This window comes from Aythya fuligula, chromosome 14 (genome assembly GCF_009819795.1).
Source record: "Aythya fuligula isolate bAytFul2 chromosome 14, bAytFul2.pri, whole genome shotgun sequence".
NCBI lineage: Eukaryota > Metazoa > Chordata > Aves > Anseriformes > Anatidae > Aythya > Aythya fuligula.
In genome coordinates this window covers 17,952,454-17,971,395 of record NC_045572.1, presented here as the reverse complement: position 1 = coordinate 17,971,395, position 18,942 = coordinate 17,952,454, and the positions used below count along the sequence as shown (strand labels likewise).

Here is an 18,942-nt window from a genome sequence, read left to right as displayed (position 1 = left end):
CACTGTTGGCACAGCCATGTAAAGCCTTTTTTCTGCAAAGCCTTTCTCTTACCATGGAGCCCAGATTAATTTTCTGCTGCCAGCTTGTTGGGGGAAAGGTGGAATCCCCAAGAACATAAATCTGCTGTCTCCCCACACCCCCCTCACGTTATTTGCCATCGCTAGTGTGTTTTATCTCCTTTTGTGCACAGCCATTCACTGCGTTTTAAGGCGTTAAAATATCTGGAAGCGATGCTCATCCGTCTCCTAGGCACTGGAGCTGGAGGTATTTCGCTATTTCAGCTGGGCAGGGCTTTCAGGACCGCTCCTGTGCAGCAGAGATTCCCTCGGCCCAGGAAGGGGAAGCACCAGCCATGGCGGAGCAAAGTTTTTCCCCCCCTTCCTCTCCCCTCCCCTGATGCCCTCTTTGCGCGTTCAGGGAAGGAAGGGATGCTCCGGCCCTGGCAAGACGAAGCCGGAGGGCTCGCCGGGATGGGGAGAGGAGGAGGAGAAAAAAGAGAAGGAGGGGGGCTGCTAAAAATACCGCCCTGTGCCGGGGGAGCGCGCCGGGCTGCGCAGTGAGCGCGCCGCAGTGCGCGGAGCGGGGAGCGCCGCAGGCATGCTCGGCCCGCTGCTGGGCTCCGCCGGCTCCGGCTGCCTGCTGCTGGGTGAGTGCCCCCGCCGCTATATCGCGACAGGGCCGGGCTATCGCGACATCCTCGCGGCAGCCGGCGAGCGGAGGGGGGCGGCTCCGGGGCTGGGGATGCGCGGTTGGGGGCTCGGCCGGGCGCGCTGCTTCATCCCCCGCCCCAAGCTGCCCCCAGATTTATTATGTCCCAGGGGGTTCTCGGTCCGGTGATTTATTTGGAGTGGGGCTGGGAAATAGGGCAGCGTGCGTGGGTGTGCTGCTAGGGGTGCGTGTGCTCGTGGCTGTGTCCGTGTGCTCGTGGATGCGTGTGCGTGCTCGTGCGCTGTACCCGCTGGGCAGGGGGTTGTGTTCAAATCCCATTGTCTGTGGGCAGGCACGGCGCTTCTAAGCGTGTCTGGGTTAGAAAATGACTGCAGGTCTGAGATAGGTGGCTCTCTGGCAGGTGTTGAGGGGTTCAGCTTTAAGCGGTGTGCTGCACTCGCTCAGGTGTGGGTGCTTTGAATCCGGGAGCGGTGCCTTTTCCAAAGGAAGGTGAGGTTCAATGCCCGTGCTATTTCCCCTTTGTCCAACAGCTTTCCTCTAAACAAGCAGACTTCCAAGGGGAAGAAGTACAAAAGGGAAAATGATTTTTAAAGACAGCATCTTCGCATTATTAGGTAAATATTCTGCTGGGTAGCACCAAGAATGGAAAACATACAGCGATTGTTTATGTGCATGTCTGCTTGCTGCTTCTGACTCTGAAAAGGAATGTTTCACCCTGAAAATAATAGGGACCCCAGTATTGCTGGCCTGCATTTTGTCTTTGAAAATATCCTGGCAGCTCCCATAAAGTCGGTGGGTTTACAGTTGCTTATATCAGCAGCTTGAATCAGCTGCTTCCGAGCTGTACCAAAACTCATGCGGCGCTAATTTTGCCCAAAGGGAATTAGATGGGTGAATCAGAAAGCAGGACTTGGCTGGGAGGCTGCAGGCAAGTGTTTGTTACAGTATTTTGGGCCCGGGGCCCCAGGGACTGCTCTGAGCTCCATTACCGGCTCAGGCAGCCTTGTTTATGACAACAGGAGGAGAGGAGGGCGGGCTGGGGATGCCTCTCGTGGGCCAGCACCTGCTCCCAGGCCTCCACACGCACCCTGCGGCATCGATCCCAGCGCGTCCCTGTGCCTCCCATCTTGGTGCTCACTCTGCTGCATCCAAATGCATCTCCCTCTTGTCTCCTGCTGTCCCAAAGCGTTCATCCATTCGGGCACTGCCCTGGCTCGTGGCCTCCCTTAGTTCCTTGCCCGTTTGATTTTAGTGTGGGTGGGGACTTCAGCCTAACGTGATCTACGGAATCGGTGTCCTTGGAAGACAGATGTGCCACTATTGCCTCTGGCAGACACAGCACAACTCACCTAAGGGAGATGGATCCCGTTGGCACAGGGGGGCTCTATCCGACCCGGCAGTGCCACGTTTGCTCAGCTGCATGCTCTGGCTGCTGCTCCTGCTCGTGGTCTCAGTCTTCTGGTGGCTCCATCCCGTAGGCACTGCTCCGTGCTGCCAAGGAAACGCGGTGCCTGTGCTGATTTGCAGAACGTGAGGTGCTCTTGGGTGGCCATCACAGCCCAGCACAGCACTCTAGGTTATTTTAAGTGAATTTCTTGCTGCTTTACAAAGGTTTTGAGTAGTTGAGGATGGGTCTGTAATGCTCACCTCAGTGAAATAAAGGTGTAAGTCAGAGAAAGACAAAGACAGAGATTTCCTAATGTGCAGATGAGCTTTGTTACCTGGCTTGATGTAAGAGCAAACGAGCCTAACAACAACCCCTGCCCCAGGGAGCCTTGGGACTGGTTTGGCTGAAGCATGATGAGGTTACAGCTGAGTCCCCTGCTCCTCTCCCCTTGAGTAAAAACAGGGAATCCCAGAGACTTCCCTGCTCTTCTCTTCCCTCCTCACCTCATGTGACTGCATCCCTGCGTCAGCCCTGCCACTCAGCACAGGGGGGCCCTGTGCTCCCCTGGCTCCTGCTGGTCAAGCAGGACCTGTGGAGACACAAGGAGGAGGCTCTGCCTCGCCACCACCGCTACGTCCCCAAATATTTGTCAGTGTGTGCTTGCGAAGGAAGCAGAAGGTTAACGTGGCGCTGCAAGAGACTTCTCCAGTCCCACTTCTAAATCCTGTTCTTGTCCTGTGACACAGGAGTCCTTGAGGATGCCCCAAAATGTAGGTCTCGGGGTAAGGAACGGTTCCTGCCACGCTTTGTGTGGGGAAACAGCAGATGCCCAGGGCTGCTCAGACCAACCCATGGAGTGCTCCTGCTGCAGGGGAGGCAAACCTCTGTCATTTGATGGGATATATTTAGTTGCTTTTATTCTCCGTCTCTCTATTACTTTCCTGTTTGAACAGTTGCTAGATAACATCAAAAGGAAAGAGGAAATGTTTCTGGATTTCTCTGCTTGCTTGCGGGGGGAAGGCAGCACACAGCAATTTCTCTCTGCTGCTCTGGACTAATCTAGACATTGATTTGATTTTTGTCTTCACTCTACTATGGATATAATAAATATATTCAAGTAATGAAAAGAGGAGAAAAGCTTTGAAGACAGATGGTAAACTGAATTAACTGAATACCCGTGGATGTAGGAAAGCTGACTTGGGAGCAAGCCAGGGACAAAGAAATACCACATCGCTCCAGTAAGGGTACAACTGCCGTGGCTTTCGCATCACCAAACGCTGCAGAGCACCACTGGGTTTAAACCTTTCCTTTTTATTACATTTCTATGAGGAATTTGAGAGGAATATCAGCATCTTCCTTCCTCCATGCTACACCATTGCAAGCAACCTGGCGGCAGGTCGGGGTGAGAGAGAAGCAGCAGGACGCAGGCACCAAGCGCGGCTCTGTTCCCATGGCTTTCATCTCGGCTTTGTTAGATTAGTCCTCCACGCAGACCCAAACAAAACGATCGGCTTAATCACCTTCTTTTTTTATCGTCAAGGAAGAGGAAAGAAGAGCATCTATTAATACAATTTGTATTTTTAAGTGCTCTGCGTGCGCTCCTTTGGCGATGGATCAATACAAGTAATGAGGTTTTCTCATGGCTGCTCTTCATGTCCCTTGTGCTGCTGAGCGAAGCCAAAGCCCTGCAGACCCCTGGCACCAGGGCCTGAGCTGTCCCCATGCCATTTTTCAGGGCTGCAAGCACTGGGTCTATGGGGAGCGATGTGCTCTGTGCTCTGCTGCTGCTCTCGGCCCTCCGGAGAAGGTCCTGGTGTCCAAACTGCTTCGGCCTCTCTGCTCCTCTCCCTCTCAACAAGGGCTGGCAGTGCCCGTGAACCCAGATACCCTCTGACCATGGGACCTGGTCAGATGCAGCGGAGTGAGGTGTGCCAGAGAGCACCTGGCTTTGTACTGTGGATTAATAGGCTTGAATTTTATCACTAAAATCTATAAAACCCCACCTTAAGAGTGGGATTCCTCACGCTTTTTTCTGAGCATCCCTGTAGCTTGCTGTGAGCCCAGCCTGGCTCCCAAGGGACTTTTCTTTCCAGACGCGCTGATTCCGAGTCCTTGCAAATCCTTTTTCTGGAGCCTCTGAGGAACTGAGCGTTGTTTCCCTACAGCGTGACATGGGTAGATGTTTTGCTGAGCTCAGATTGATTGTCGTAGCGTGCGCTATCAGCGCTTATTGATGACAAGACGCTCACTGTGTCGGATGCTCCTCTCACTGTAAACATTGTCACAGAGCCTTCAAGGTGACCTGTGGCCGGTGGAGGCAGAAGGAAGGAGGAATTTTGGCTTTTGGCTTCTTCCATACGCTCTGCATATAGATAAAATCATTTAACCTTCAGACTGGAGACTGCACGATGGAAAACTTGGTGGCTGGTGATGAGAAGGGGAAGGCAGGGGGACGAGAGGGGATTTTCAGCTAGAAGAGAGCTTCGGAGCCGCGTGGGGAGCCGTGCTCCTGCTCATCACACAGAGCCTGGGGCTGGTCACCGAGCTCTGGGGCTGCGGCCACGCTTTGCCCACCCCACCTGTGGGGTTTTACAGGCAGTGATGCTGCTGCTGAGTGCTGCAGATGCCTTGGAAAATCCAATCCGTCTCAAAACGCAACCCCAGCTCAGTGGGGGCTGTCAGCCAGCAGGGTGCTGGTCAGCCTTGCCCCCCGTGCGGCACACCGCTTTCCAAAATGTGGAAAGAAGATAAATCCAACCATCTTGTCCAAGCCACCTTCCTTTGCAGCACAGGAAGCTTCTCAAAGAAACGTATCGTTCAGTGGAAAACATCATCTCATCGGGAAACCCCCAGCGAAGAGAGGAAAAGTTTTTACATCTAGATCTCTGTGCAATGGTGTTGCAAGAATGCAGCTCACATTTCCATTTGCTCAACCGTGCGGCTGCTGTGGTGTAGATACGATCTGAAGACAGGCCACACCACAGGGAAGCAGTTTCCACTTCATTACTGCTAAGTAACACTGCAAAATCAGTGTAAGGTGGGTTGGCCTTGGTGAGATCAAGGCGACCCAGGGATGTCTGGGTTTCATTACTTGGCTTTTCTCCCTCAGGACAGCGGTGTTGTTTGGCACCAGGACCAATGGTCCCTGCATGGCAGAGTAACTGTTCTAGACGTTGTTACTCTGAAATCTAAACTTCAACCCAATTTGGCCTGTGACCAGTCCAGATCCTGCCTTGCTGGGTGCCAGAGCAGTGGCTGAGCTGATCCATTTGTTCTCCTTTGCTTCCCTTGGGGAGCCATGGGGGCTGAGTTACCCCAGGGAAGGATTTGTCAGCGTCTCCCCGTTGCCTCCAGAGCAACCCTTAGCTCTTCTCCCAGGTTGCCAAACCCTTTGGATCAGATCCACCAGCAGGGCAGGTGTCGCTGCTGCTAAGCTGGGAGTCGAGACTGATGACTGCAGGGGTCTTGCAGCCCTAGCAGTGCTTCTGTTTGGTAATTTAAAAAAAAAAAAAAAAAAAAAAAAAAATCAACCCCTTGATGTGGTTGGGGATGGAGACCCTGCCTGGGATGGGATGGGGTGGGACAGCCACATCGTGCTGCCTGTGTCTGCTAGGTGGCACCATGCGAGAGCCGCCGTGCATTCACTTGGCTGGCGTGTTGACATTACCAAGCTGATTAATGCCTTTTTTCTTTCCTTTTTTTTTTTTTTTTTTCTCTCCTTTGGAAACATACCTAGGAAGAGAGTGAACCATTACTTTGTTGATTTAAATGACTTGGTCTGAGCCACGTTTGCGCTGAAATAACAAATGATGTGAATGATGTTCAATGTTTTTTTTTTTTTTTTTTTTTTTTCAGAATTCTGCATAGAGCAGTATTTAGGTATAGCAAGTGGAAAGAACATTATTTAGACGTCTTTTGAAGATTGTTTTAATGATGGGGAAATATATATATCTATATATCAGAATCCCTCTTGGAATTCTAAATATATTTTAGCTTCTATGTGCAGTACAGTTCAGTTTTAGGCAAAACCGTTATTTGTAACTGGAGATGAGCTAATGCAAGGTCGCTTTTATCCTGAAAAATGTTCAGATAACTCCTGCCGGCTGCTTTGAAGGGTTGCCTGCCTTGTACCGGCAGCCTGATGAACATGAAAGCTTCATGAAGTGGCTTCCATTGCGTTCAATCGGTGCCATTGGAGGGCCCCTCCCTGGCACACCCCACATTGCTGCCGTGGGTGCTGGGCCGGTTTTTATGAAATAATTCCATTTTTGGCTCCGGTCTCTGCTTGGCTGTGATGGGACGGGGTCAGAGGCCAGCCAGGGATGTGGGGTGAGTGATCCCCAGTGACCTCGGCGCTGTGTGGTGCCCCGGCCCTCGTCTGGAGCTGCCTGAAAGGGGGATTTGTGCGTGGCCTCCTCCTGGCTGCCGCTCCCGGCGGCCGCAGAGGCCAAGCAAATCCCTTCAGCTGAGAGGCTGCTGAGGGTGGTGTGATGCTGTGACCTGCCAGCAACAATTCAGGCCTGTGTTTCGCTTGGGAAAAGGCATTTGCATATCCTCTATTCGCTTTATTTGGTTAAACACATTTGAAAAGGCAAAAGCTCCCAGCCATTGAGACGGAGGAAGGGGCTGAGGATGAGGGCCCCCCCTCCACCTTAACTCTTTGAAGCCTTGCTCCAGGCAGAGCAAGGAGGGCAAGAAACAGAAATGTTGTAGAGAAAGACATCTTAAAACATCCAGAAAGGAGGCTCTGAAGGCTGGAAAGGGGAAAGTGCTGGTGAAGAAGAGTCCAACAGCAAGGAGGAGGCAGAGCTCCCACGTGTCTCTGGACTGTAAATTTGTGTGTGTGCATTTGTAGAGATCCGGGGAGAGTCTGCTGAAATCGGCACGAACAGAAACGTTTTCGAGATGACTTGAGGATATCTGTGAAAATAGGAGAGTTTGGATAAAAGCAAGTCGCACTCATATCAGGAACACAAACGTAGGGCATGCTACATGGTGTGAAAATCAGAAAGCAGAACTCACTAGAAACAAAACCACAGCTAGCTAATTGCTGTTTAATTTAAAGTTTAAAAGATCTCCCCAAACTAAATCAACAGCAAAGATCCTGAAACATAATCCAAGTGTTTTAAAGCGTTCAAACAGTACAACCACCTGCTATTACTACCGAAAGAAAAGCAATCAGTTCAGTGAAGTATTTAACTTTGGGTATCCAGGAACACCTCCAAGCACGGCCCAGCCCCAGATTTCTCAAAAACCTCCCTTGTGGTGATGCCCACGCATCCTTTTCCCTCACTTTCTGGTGTAGTGCTGGGCAGCAGCACCACACAGCCGGGCAGGAGCCGTGCAGGGCCGTGCCCACTGTGCTCAGCCACAAAATGGATGCTCCACTTCTCGGCACCTGGAAGGTGTTTTTTGGGTGGCAGCCGGGAAGAGATGCATCAGCAACCAAATCATCATTGTGGGTTTATTTTTTTCCCTTGCCACTCATAAGCATCCTTGCAGTGTGTGGAAACTGAGGGCTGGTAGGAGGAGGGTTACAAACACTGGTCTGGTAGGCTCATATTAGCACGCCTAATTGTTGAATTGATCCTCTGTTCATACAGCGTTTTTCCTTCCTGATGCTCTTTGCAAGTGGTCAGAAATACACACTGCATAATCAATACAAGCATAACGTCTGACCAAAAGTCATGGGAAGGAAAAAGAGCCTGCTAAATAGTGAAACATAAAGGTGCAGTCTCTCAGTTTGATGTGACTCATTATTTTCATCAGCTGCTGTTTTCTGCACTTAATCATGGTCAGGGCAGCATTTTCCATGGATGGCCCTTAAGGAAGCTATTGCCCTGGGCTACAGGATGTCCTGAAAGACCAGGTACTGGTTTTTGGGGTGTTATCCTCATGGTCTCAAAGTGCTGCGTGGGATGAAAGGAGCAGCGGCTGCACCTCTGGCTGTGGTTTCCTGGTGTGCAGCCTCGGTTAGCTGCTCGGTCGGCGCTGCATCCTCCTGGCCATAAGCATCACTCAGTTCAAAACTCAGCCTTAATCTGTGTTTCTCATTAACTTTGATAAAATGTAAAAGCACAGAGAAATTCAACAGGTTTCTCTCTCCGACAATACTTTTATTTCACGTTGTGTTCAGTCACGAGCACTAAAAGCACCATGACTTTACGATATCACTTTTTTTTAATTATTTTTTTACTGAACAGGTGGGGTGTCAGCCAAAACACATAACGGTCCTTTGAAGCTTTTCCATTGATTTTACCGGTAGTTGGATCTCCCTGGGCTTTACCCTGAGCAGTAACCAGCACAAGAGGTGAAGTCTTATTTCCTTTGTACCTGCAGAGTACGGACACCCCTGCTACTTAACTTGCTAAGGTGACGGCCAGCTTTTGGCAGCTTCTCCAGGAGCAGAAGCTGCCTGGATCTGCAGCTTTCCTCAGTGGCCCACCTGAAAAAGGGAAGATATTCCTCTAAAACACTCTCCTGATTGCTCTGCTCCATAAATCTCTTGGTGGAAAACGATGGGGCTGCTCCCAACCGGAGCTATTTGCTGATTACCAAGCTCCTGCCCTGGCTGTAGCTCATAAGGAACGACGGGGCAAGGACCAGAGCTGGTGAAAATTGCTGAGCTCCTACGAAGGCAGCGATGTGATGCTGATTTACACCAGCAGGCCATTTAGGCTGGTGCTCCCAGGCTTGCTCTGGCAATTTGATAAATTAAGCCTAATTGCAGAATAGCCACAGCTGAACCAAATACATCATGTTTTACTTGCCCAAAATCTCATTAAATATCTGTGCCCCTTTATTCATGAATGCTCGGAGTTCTTTGAGGACTCTGCAGAGAGGCAGCATTAGTGAATTGTGAAGCTTTTGTTATCAGCGTAACATAACAGAACCTATTTGGGGCTCAGATGCTGTTTTTTGCTTTGCTTTTAATATGTTGGCCATGGTTATATCCCCTTAGTGTGTTATTGATTCATGTGGTTCACATTTATTCTACTATGGCTCAGAAGTTTTTAATTTAGTGGACCAGGACTGGCAGCACAGACTTTATCATTGTCAGGCACTGTACAACTTCATTTCGTGATGGGATTTCTCAGAGAGAAAAAAAAAAAAAAAAAAAAAGAAAAGAAAAAGAAAAAAGGGTGCTACTTTCATTTTAAACCAAGTACTTGCAGGAAGGCTTTGTAGTTTTACACCCAAAAACCTCACCTGGATTTCCCTAGGAGCTGTAAAGCTTTTGGGAGGGCTGACAAATGGACGTGTCCGAACCCCACAGCCCCCAGCACCGGGGGGAGCCTTGCAGCGAGCAAGCCCCGCGCACCCTCCCGCAGCCGGGCTGAGGATCCCAGCTGCGGATCTCCAGTGCCTCAAGGGTTACAGGCGGGCGCTGCCGCTGCGCTAATACGGACTAAGCTGATATTAGCCAAGCTTAACTTCTTTCGGCAGTTTGCAGATGGGAAGGGGGTGGGACGTCCTGGAGTCAGCAGTTCTTCAACAAGTACGTGGACGGGCGCGCTGGCGGCGGCAGCCCCAACCATGAGCTGACTGCCTGGGAAGGGAGCGAAGGACGGCTGGCCTGCTGCCGCTGGTGAGTTTGCTGCTGCTGCTGCTGCTACTGCTGCTTGGTCGCGATGTGTTGGCTCTACATGCAGCTGGCTCCGGCCCTGCGAGCACCCCAGGGGGCTGCGAGCAGCGTGGGGGAAGCCCCCGCGGCCCCTGCTCCATCTGGGGTGTGCGGAGCTCTGGGTGCTGAGCAAAACAAAACTGCCAAAATGGGGCTGAGCAAAACAAAACCGGGCTGCAGAGAGGGAGCGGGCACTGCTGCTGCTGCTGCTGGAAGCGGTGGTTTGGGCTGCGCTGCTCGGGGCTGCTCCAGGGGAGAGCCCAGTGGTGCTGCCGGCAGGATGGGGATGAAGCGCAAGTGGCCGAAAGGGTTTGTGGCTTTTGCAGTTTCCTGTTTTTTCAGATGTTCCTAAGAGCCTTAAAGGGGGGAAAGCTGCAGCCTTAGCTCTGGCTGAATTTCACAGCCCCGTGCGGGCTGGGAGCTGCAGCCACAGGAGCGGCGGTGGCTTCTCCATCCAGCCCGGGGCTCCAGCCCCGTGCCTCAGAGCACCTCGTGGGTGCAGCGCTGCCCCGGCCACGTGCTGGGGACAAGGTCACTTAACACAGGGGTGCTGCTTCCTGGGGCTGCCTGGGAGGACTCAGCTGGAGCCATCAGTTTGGGCTTTATTCCCCAAAGCTCCTGGCCCTGGTTTGGGTATCATGGCTTGCTTTGAATAGCAGGAGACCGGCAAGCTCGTTTCATTGTGTCTGACACCCTGCGGGTTTCTAGGCTGTGTGTGTATTGAATTTTTAGCACCCTGAGTTCAAGACAAGCTCTCTGTGATGGCTGTAGCCATCTGTGGGTCTGTCCGTGCCGGCCTGGCCGCGGGGAAGCTGGCTGGGATCTCCTGGTACAGACGGTGATGTGTCTTTGCCAAAGCTTTGCAGGCACCGTGGGTTGCAAGCGTTAAATTTATGCATGATCCATTTCGAAACGCTGAGGTTTCACACTGCCTTCCAGCACACAAACGTGCTGGTGCCCCATCTGAGAAGCCTGCCAGTGCGTGGGGTGCAGACGCTCGTTGGGGTGCTCCCTGGAGGTTAAGCACAGAATGTGCAAACCTTACCTGTGGCCGTGAAATACCCCTTGCTGCGTTGCTTTGGTGTGTGCCTGCCATTGGGGACGGGTCGGGGATGTGAGGAGGGTGCTGCCAGGAGTTTGGGGATGTTCCAGGAGGGCAGAGGGCTTTGCTCCCGCAGGATGACAGCATGGCAGGTCAGTACTGCTGCCATGCCTGTGCGGAGCTGCAGGGCATCCTCAAAACCTGCCCAGTTATTTGCCAGACCTGGTTATTTGTGGTTTTATGGTGCAGTGAGAGCAGTCCCTAAAGCAATTTCTACAGAGAACGGCCAGCTTTCACTGACCTCACACACACGAGAGGAAGCAATGCAGTGTTCCTTTAATGGCACCGTGATATCCTCGTGTGCAGAAACCATGCAGAGATTATTTTGAGAAGCTGGGGCTGGTTGCAGGCACGGGGTGGTGGCGATGCCCACGGGGGCTGGCGAGGGGCCCAGGCAGGCGGGCAGGATGCGGCAGCTCCGTGCGGAGGCTGTGCTGTGCTGTGCCTGCTCCTCCTGCCCGCCCCAGCCGTGGTGGTGCAGAGCCTCCTCGTCTGCCAGTTGCTTGCCTTCGGGTCTTTTGGCAAGTGACTCCCGTAAGCCTTGTTTTCTTGCCCCTTCCTCCACTGCTGAGTTGCCAGAGGAGCTCCGAGCTATTTTCAAAGCCACCTCCAGCTGCTGGTTGGTTTGGGGTAAAGCTGGCATGGTTCTGGCACTCGTGTTGCACAAGCACGGGGGCATAATGCAGCCCTGCTCTCTTTGGGTGCACCTCGAGGTCTTTGCTCCTTCCCCTCTGCGCACACAGGGTCCTGCAGAAAGCTCTGCAATTTGCAGGGCACTTGGTTGGTAATTAACCTGATCTAATTATAGACGGCTTACTGGGAGGGATACAACTGTATTTATTATAGTTGGATCATGACACGACTGTTACTTTTTTAAGCTGCCATTTTCAGTGTAGTTTTCCAGCTTCGGGTTCCAGTGACAGGCACGGCGCTGCCTTCATGGGCACACGCTTGGCACAACGCATGGAAGATTTTTGTCTGTCCGGGTGTCTGTGGGTCTGTCCTTACTGCGCTGGCAGGTCGGTCAGTTCGGGAGCTCTTGAAGCTGTAATATTGGCTTAAAGAGCATCGCTCCTGATAATAATAAGCGCTGTGCTGAGCTGTTATGTGGCAGGTGTCCTGCAGCAGCAGGTGCAGCTCCGTGGCACGGCAGCATCCTGCAGGCAGCCCCGAGCCCAGCTCCAGGAGCGCGCCGCACGCAGGTGACCACGCTTCACGGCTACAGCTTGGCTCAGCCCTTCTGCACCCGCTTCCTACAGAACTTCCAATATTACAGAATGAGACACAAAATTAGGATTCGACCAAGTCAGTTTCGGTACAGACTGAGCTGTCGGTGAGGCTCATGCCTCGCTGAGAAGCGCTGTACAAAACGCTTCTGTCCGTCTCCATCCCCTGCAGGACTAACGCCGAGCGTGCCATTGCGCTCTCTTCAGCCTCAGGGAAGGTTTTTTGTTAGCAGCTTGTTTAGGTTTCTGCGTCACTTCGGATGCTGTGCTGCCAGGGCTGCCATGCTTGCCCAAATATAGCGTGGTGGTCATGCAGGGCACTTATTTTGGGATTCAGAAAATGCTGTCAGCTGGTGCCTGGGGGGCAGGAGGTCTCCGTAAGGCGGAGGAGAGCACCCACATGTGGGGGGGAGCCCCGTGGCACATCCAGCAGGTTTGGGTCCCCCGGCCCCTGTGCAAGCAGTGCACACAGCAGGAGAGCAGCCAGAGCCAGCTCCTGCCTCCTGGCCTCCCTTCACCCCCCGTGTCCCTTCTGCCAGCCTCGCACACGCTGACTGTGTGGATCCATCCACGGGGAGCGGGGTCTGCAGGAGCACGGAAGGGATGCCCCTGGGTTAGGGTTGGAAGTGCGGGTGCAGCTGAGGCTGAGGTAAACAGCACTGCTGCAAATTACAGCCTCCACCGAGCAATTAAAGGTGTGCTCTTCATTAAAAGCACAGAAACCAGAGCACTGAGGTGGGAATTAGCAAGGTCTGAAGCCGAACATCCCCAGGGCAGACGCGTGCTGGGTGCTGCAGTTGGAGCCCGTGTGCCTGTGCAATGCCCTGCGCTGTGCTGGGAAACAAGTTGGGTTTCTGAGGTCCTTAGCTGGAACTTGGCCTCTAAAGGCAGCGCTAGGGTTTGCTTAAATCCAGCCGATGTTTGCAGGCGAAGAGCAAAACTTCGCCTGGCAGCGAGCCACCGGGCTGTGTGCAGAAAGCCACCTCCGTCTTCCCTGCTCTGCAGAGCTGGCTGCCGCGGGTGCAGAAGGCTTTTCCCTCCCTATTCAGGGCTTCTCTTTGTGCTGTGCCCCAGATAACTATTTTTATGCAGTTATTTAAGCTGTTTGTTCTCTGCCTGCCACGCGGCATCCGAGCACCATATAGTATACAGGACAATCGAGCGTCAATGCCACTCAAAAATAAAAAGCAAAACAAGTCTCCTTCACAAGAAATAGGATTTGCAAACAACCGGGGTGCTCGGGGAGGGTTTGCAGACTCTCTGGAAGCGGCTCCCAGGACTGAAGCCCAGCCCTGGCAGGAGCAGCACGCGGTGCAGTGCCGGGACAGGAGACAGCCCCGCACCAAACGGGGGCTGCAGGCAGGGCGAGCCCCAGCAAACCCCCAGGTTGGCACCTCCAGCTCAGCTCTTCCAGGTGCTCCTGGCACCTCCGTGGTGCTGAGAGGGTGCAGACAGCCTGCGGGCTGCGGTTTCCCAGGGTGAAGTTATGGATGAGGATTTCTGGGGTTTGCGCCGAACACAGGCAAGAGACCAAAGAGCCAGAAGCACACCCGGCTTTGGGGTTTGTGTTTGGTCTGGCTGGGTTGGAGGAGCCGCCTGAGCCCGCGTGGGCTGAGCACGCAGACGTTGTGTTGGCACAAGAGGGTTGCAGCATTGTGATGGGGACAGAAATAGGCCAGGCACCACTGAGCTTTGTCCCCTGAAAGCCCAGAGCCCTGTGGCTGCAGCACGTCACCTCGCGATGAGGCGGAGGGCGCTTCAGCACGGAGGTGAGTCGCTTCCTCGCCGCGCCTTCAGGTCTGGTAGGCTTCAGAGATGAGCTCTGAGCCCATGAACTTTCCCCTTCTGGTGGGCATCTTGAAATATTTGCAGGGCTTCCTTGCCCTTCCCCATCAGAGCGGCAGCAGACTGGGACCAACCCCACAGCCTCAGCCTTCCTGCACGCCTCAGCCACGGTGGCTCCAGAGCACCGCTGCGCCGAGCCGCTCGTGGTGCCAGACGTATTTTTAGGCTGGTTCCCATCTGTGAGCTGTTCCTGAGCACGGCGGGGAGGCGAGCAGTGGAGGATGAAGCTTTCCGGGGAGGGTTTGGTGTTGTTGGCAATTAGGTGGCACGGACACAGAGGGACGAGGCCGTGGGGTGCTGCTGGCCGGCGGTGGGCTTTGCTCTCTGCAGCGTTATGGGCACGTAAAGTAAGATCCCCACACAGCCTCTGAATTATTCATCGAGTAATTTCTCTTGGCAAGTGGCTGGTATGCTGTAGATATTTTAGATACTTTAAATACTTCTGTTTATGCTGTGATCATTGTGCTCCTTCTGTAAAATTGGCCCGTCAGGACATGGAGCCCCTTGTTAGCATTTTTCCCTTTTTAGCGGATGGTTGCAAGGCCCTTGTGTCTTGCAAATGCGTTTCCTTGCAAATGCATTTCTCAGCAGGGCCGGGAGCGGGAGGCCAGTGCCGCTCCTGCGGGTTGCCTGGAGATTTGTGTCCTTTGTCTGCTCCTGTCCTTCGGCGCTGGTTTGAGGATGCTGGTGGCACGGCGGGGCTGGGCGATGTCCCCAGCGGCGCGGTGCTGTGCGGGGTGCTGCAGAGGAGCCGTGCTGTGGGTGCACCAGACCCTTGGTGAGGAGGAGTTTGCTCAGGAACACAGTGCAGGAGTGTGAGACATCTCTGCAGGAGCACTAGTGTGAAGCGTCACTCCCCCAAAGTGATACACGCGTGTATGTGCGTATATACACGTACGTAGACATACAAACACACATGTAAGTACCTTAGAAAGTGCTTTGGAAGCCCTGTGTTGGAAGCAGGCTTTCTGCACCCAGCATGAACCTGCCCACCTCCCCTAGGAACCGGTCCTTACACCACCAGCCCAGACTGATGCCCGGCCCCATTCTGCCCCGCTCCCCTTCGTCCCTCCGCATCCTCTCCCCGCAGTAACCAAAGGTCACACAAAGCATCGCCGGCTCCCTCGCCGTGAACTTTATTTGCCTGATTCCTCTCAGCAGATCAAAGAGGCTTGGCCTGGATGTGACGCCCCCTTTCCAAGGCAGATAACCGCTGTACTGGCTGAGGGGGGTGGCAGGAGGTGGCCTCGTGGCTCCCCCAGCCCTGCTCCATCCATCTGAGCCCCCGGCTCTGCGGCACAAAAGCAATCGGGGCTGAAGAGGCTTGCGTACCATCGAAACGTCAGCCTTTAATAGTCCCACTGGCAGGAAGCCAGCCGAGCAGATTAGACGTGTCTGATTCCCAAAGGGAGGGGAGAAGGACGTTTTTCATTTAGTAAAAATAAGACTCGCATCGTGCTTCTCTTTCATTTCTTGCTCGCTGGGTGCTGCTCTGGTGTCCCTGGAGAGATGCTGCACCTCACCAGCGCTGCGTCCCTCTCCTCCCTTGTTCACTAGCAATGGAAATAGTTGTCCAAGAGCAAATCCGTGCTCTGCGTCAGTTGCCTCTTGCTCCTTATGCTGAGTCCCAGTGTAATAATCCCCCCCAAATTGTTTTTTTTTATTCCCTTTTTGAATCTTGACTCACTGAGCTGTAATGCAACCGTGAGGGCTGGTACTTTTGCGTTGGTTCTTGAACGAAATACATCTTTGTGATTTGACCCTGCAAAGAATTAGGTATAGTGTAAGTAAAGAATGGTAATTGTGTTTTATGTACTTGGAAATCACCAGTTTTGCTCACAGTTGGTAAAATCAAGCACGTGCAAGAGCTTGTTTTGATCTGGTTTTGGTGGGTTGGGGGCATTTTTTTTAACAGAAAGCACAGATTTGATGATAATATAGTGTCCCAAAGATCAAAGCAATGATACGTCACGAGGAAGCCACGAGGAGCTGGCTTCAGTGTGAGCTGTCTGAAGGCGAGGGAGAAGCCCTGTAGTGGACCATGCCACTGCACAGGAGCAGAAGCAGGTAACATCTAAGGAAATTTTAGGCAGTCTTAACCTTGCACTGGCTGATAATCCCACTCAGCTTCTGCTGTGCCTCCTTGAGCAGAGCTTTTGCCACTGACCCTGTTTTGGGATCAGCAATCTCAGTCTGGGGCCCATGGAGCCGGAACGAGGGACAAGGCAGCTTTCAGAGCACGGAAATCTTGTGCTGCTCCACTGGAGGGAGGTTCCTCTACATCTGCCTCCTGGGACTGCTGGGACAGCTGAGATCCTGGAGACTCCGTGTCCTTGGAGAAAGAGGGCGGCTGCTGGTGCCACAGCCCCGGGGAGGGAGCAGCTGAGCCGCAGCCAGCCCCGGCTGATCCAGTGCAGCTGCGGGCAAATGGCCTTTTTTTGTGCTCGGATAGAGGGAGAGCCATAGAAACTTTGCCTGTTTCCAGCACAAAACAGGTCATCCCACCCCATTCCCACCCACTGGGGATGTGTGGTGGGCTGGTGAGGCCATCTCATGAGGTGTTCTCCTTCCCGAGTAGGCAGCAGGATGATGGCACAGCCTGCGTGGGTGCAAGTGCTCGGCTGCGTGGGGTGAGCAAAGCTTCCCTGTGCACACATCATGCACACAGCAGCAGTCTGAGCCTGCTCCCACGCGGGTTCGTGCCGCCAAATCTCCAGTTACAGCAGCACTTCCAGCAGGATCAGATCAAAACCGACTCACACAATAGTGCCGTTTGTATCCTGCGTGCCAGAAAAATATTTCGGAACCGCCGCCGTGGTGCCTGCTGCTCACAAAGCTGGCTGGCAGTGCAGAGCGCAGCGCCTCTTCTAGCTGGCCAGAGCCCCGCTGCAGGAGCCCTTTTCACCCCCATCCACGCGCTGCTCTGGAGGTGTCAGGCACGCTGTGGCCAGCCCCAGACCTCTCACACACAGCTCTTAACTCCTAGCAAGTAACCCGGGTTTGTCCTTTTTCAAAAGCTTTTTTGGTTGTTTGTTTTTTGTGTTTGTGTCTCTTTTCTCTGCCATGGGGGTACTCCACAAGTGGTGATGCGGTGTGGAGCAAATGCCCGTGTTGGTGCTTCCATGTGAAGCTCTCAGGGCTGTTTTCCGTAGCTCCCCTGTGGGTGAGAGGTGCCACTTCACAGCCCGAGCACCCAGGGCTCATTGCAGGGCTGGGGATTCACCGCAGGTGACAGAAATGGGGCAGAACTGCCAGAGAAGTGGTGCAGAGAGCATCCTGCTGCGGAGACCAGGGTGACAGCAGCAGCTGCTCACGGTGTGCTCCCATGTGTGATGCTGTGGTGCTAGTAGGAAACCAGACCCAGGGACTGTGCTGATTTTTTTCATTCATATTACTACTATTTTTAATTACGTGATTTATAGGAGGAATACAGGCAAGGGAGGCACAACCTGTCCTGGCAGCAGGGTGCCCGGCAGCGCGGCTCCTCTCAGACACGCCTGAGCCCCTCTCCTGGCCCCCGTCCCGAGGCAGGTTCACTGCTCCGAGCCCATCAAGTTCGGGCTCATCGTGAGGCACCTGGGGATGGAAAATCAAGATTAACTGTTGCAAAAGCCAAGCCAGGTGAGCTTTGTAGTGCCAAAATCAACTGTGTTTGGAAACCGGGGTCAGTGGGTGAAGCTACAGGTCTTGGGTGGATGGGAGGAACCAGAGGTGCTGGGTTGTCTCCTGGATGGGGTAAGCTTTCTCCTGGGAGCAGGGTCCTGCCTTCAGTTTCTGTACTGAGTCGTCATTCAACTTAGATTATTAAATGAAAAGAGGAGAATACAAGCAGATGACTGTGTGGTCCTACTTGCCATGCTAGCATCTGTATTTAGCTCTCCCAGGGATCCTAGCACTCTTGCTGCTGCAGTAGGAAGAAAAAAAAAGTCTGTGCAAACCCAGACTGTGCTGTGCCCCTCTCTTTGCTCAAGCTGAATACCTCCTGGTAATCACAAGCCATCCTTATTTCTGTGTGAAAGCATCCTGTCTTTTCCAGAGTTGAAAAGCACATTTTTTGATGTCTTTAGATGACTTTTTTTTCCCAAATCCAGGTACTGATGTAAATCTCGCCCTAACATATGTCAGAGGGATGCGAAGTCAGCGAGGGAAGGTGTGATCGCACATCCCCCATTACCCGTATTATAACAGCAATACTTGTGTTCTGGTGTGCTGCCGGCTCTGGCTGCCAACACTTGTTCTTTTTACTACAACCCTGGCTCTTGCGATGCTCTTTCCGGTGCTGTGAGCTCCCAGTGTCCATTAGTGCCCTGTACTGGGATGGACGTGCAGGAGGGCCCGGCACTGGTGCACCCAGTTGCCCCCGTGCCAGCACTGCCACTGCTTTCCCATTTACCAGAGACTTCTGCTTTCAGCTTGGCTGCACAGGTGGCTGCAAATCACTGCTCCTAGGCTGATGTGGATGGAGTCTTCTCAAGTTTTGAGTGTAACCGTGACAAGTTTTGGTAGGACTGATTGTGCTTCTGGGAGCAGGCAGCTCTAAGTGCGACTAACCCAAATCCTTTTGCACAAATAGCTAATTCATTTGTAAATGAAGAGCTCCCTCATTTTTTTGTAGCCTGCTTGTACTGATGTGTTTTGCAAGCTGCTTTTCATCACCTGGTGCAGAGAAGTACCGTGAGGGGAGAGACCGGTGCTCCACCTCCGTTCATCCTGCCCTTGTTGCAGCCAGGTTGTACCAGATGAGCAGATTTCTGGAGAGGTGCTCAAAGCTCAGGAGAAAATTACACCCTGGGTGGGCACTGCCCAGAAACATCACCGAGATGCTGCTTTATTTGCTGTGATCATCGCAATTGGTCCTGGAGGGGTTGGGGGGGAGCTGGGCAGCTGCAGGATCTGGCCCATGGGGAGGACAGGGCCAGAGCCCCCAGAAGGGAGAGGTGCTGCTCCCACCTTTGGCCCAGTTGGCGAGTTTAGCTGTTCTCTGTGTCTTTGTGCTCTGCAAAATTGAAAACTTCCCCCACAGCCCGGTGCAGGGGGGGCCATTTGTGAGCTGGCACAAGGCAGCCTCCGGAGCTCGCTCTGCATGAA

The 18,942-nt window shown here is 53.2% G+C and overlaps 1 protein-coding gene across 4 annotated transcripts in view; it reads left to right on the top strand.

Moving 5' to 3' along the window:
• The first annotated feature begins 460 nt into the window (after positions 1-460).
• Positions 461-18,942, top strand: part of ACSL6 (acyl-CoA synthetase long chain family member 6) — a 43,308-nt gene continuing 24,826 nt past the window's right edge. Inside the window, exons 1-2 of one of the 4 annotated variants that reach the window (XM_032197190.1) lie at positions 583-647; positions 1,201-1,284. In XM_032197190.1, the coding sequence (XP_032053081.1) occupies positions 1,251-1,284 (34 nt within the window). In that variant the 5' untranslated portion in view covers positions 583-647; positions 1,201-1,250. Of the gene's footprint in view, positions 648-1,200; positions 1,285-9,532; positions 9,646-18,942 lie in introns of those variants that run through there. The other 3 variants (XM_032197189.1, XM_032197188.1, XM_032197191.1) reach the window with 3 other exon arrangements.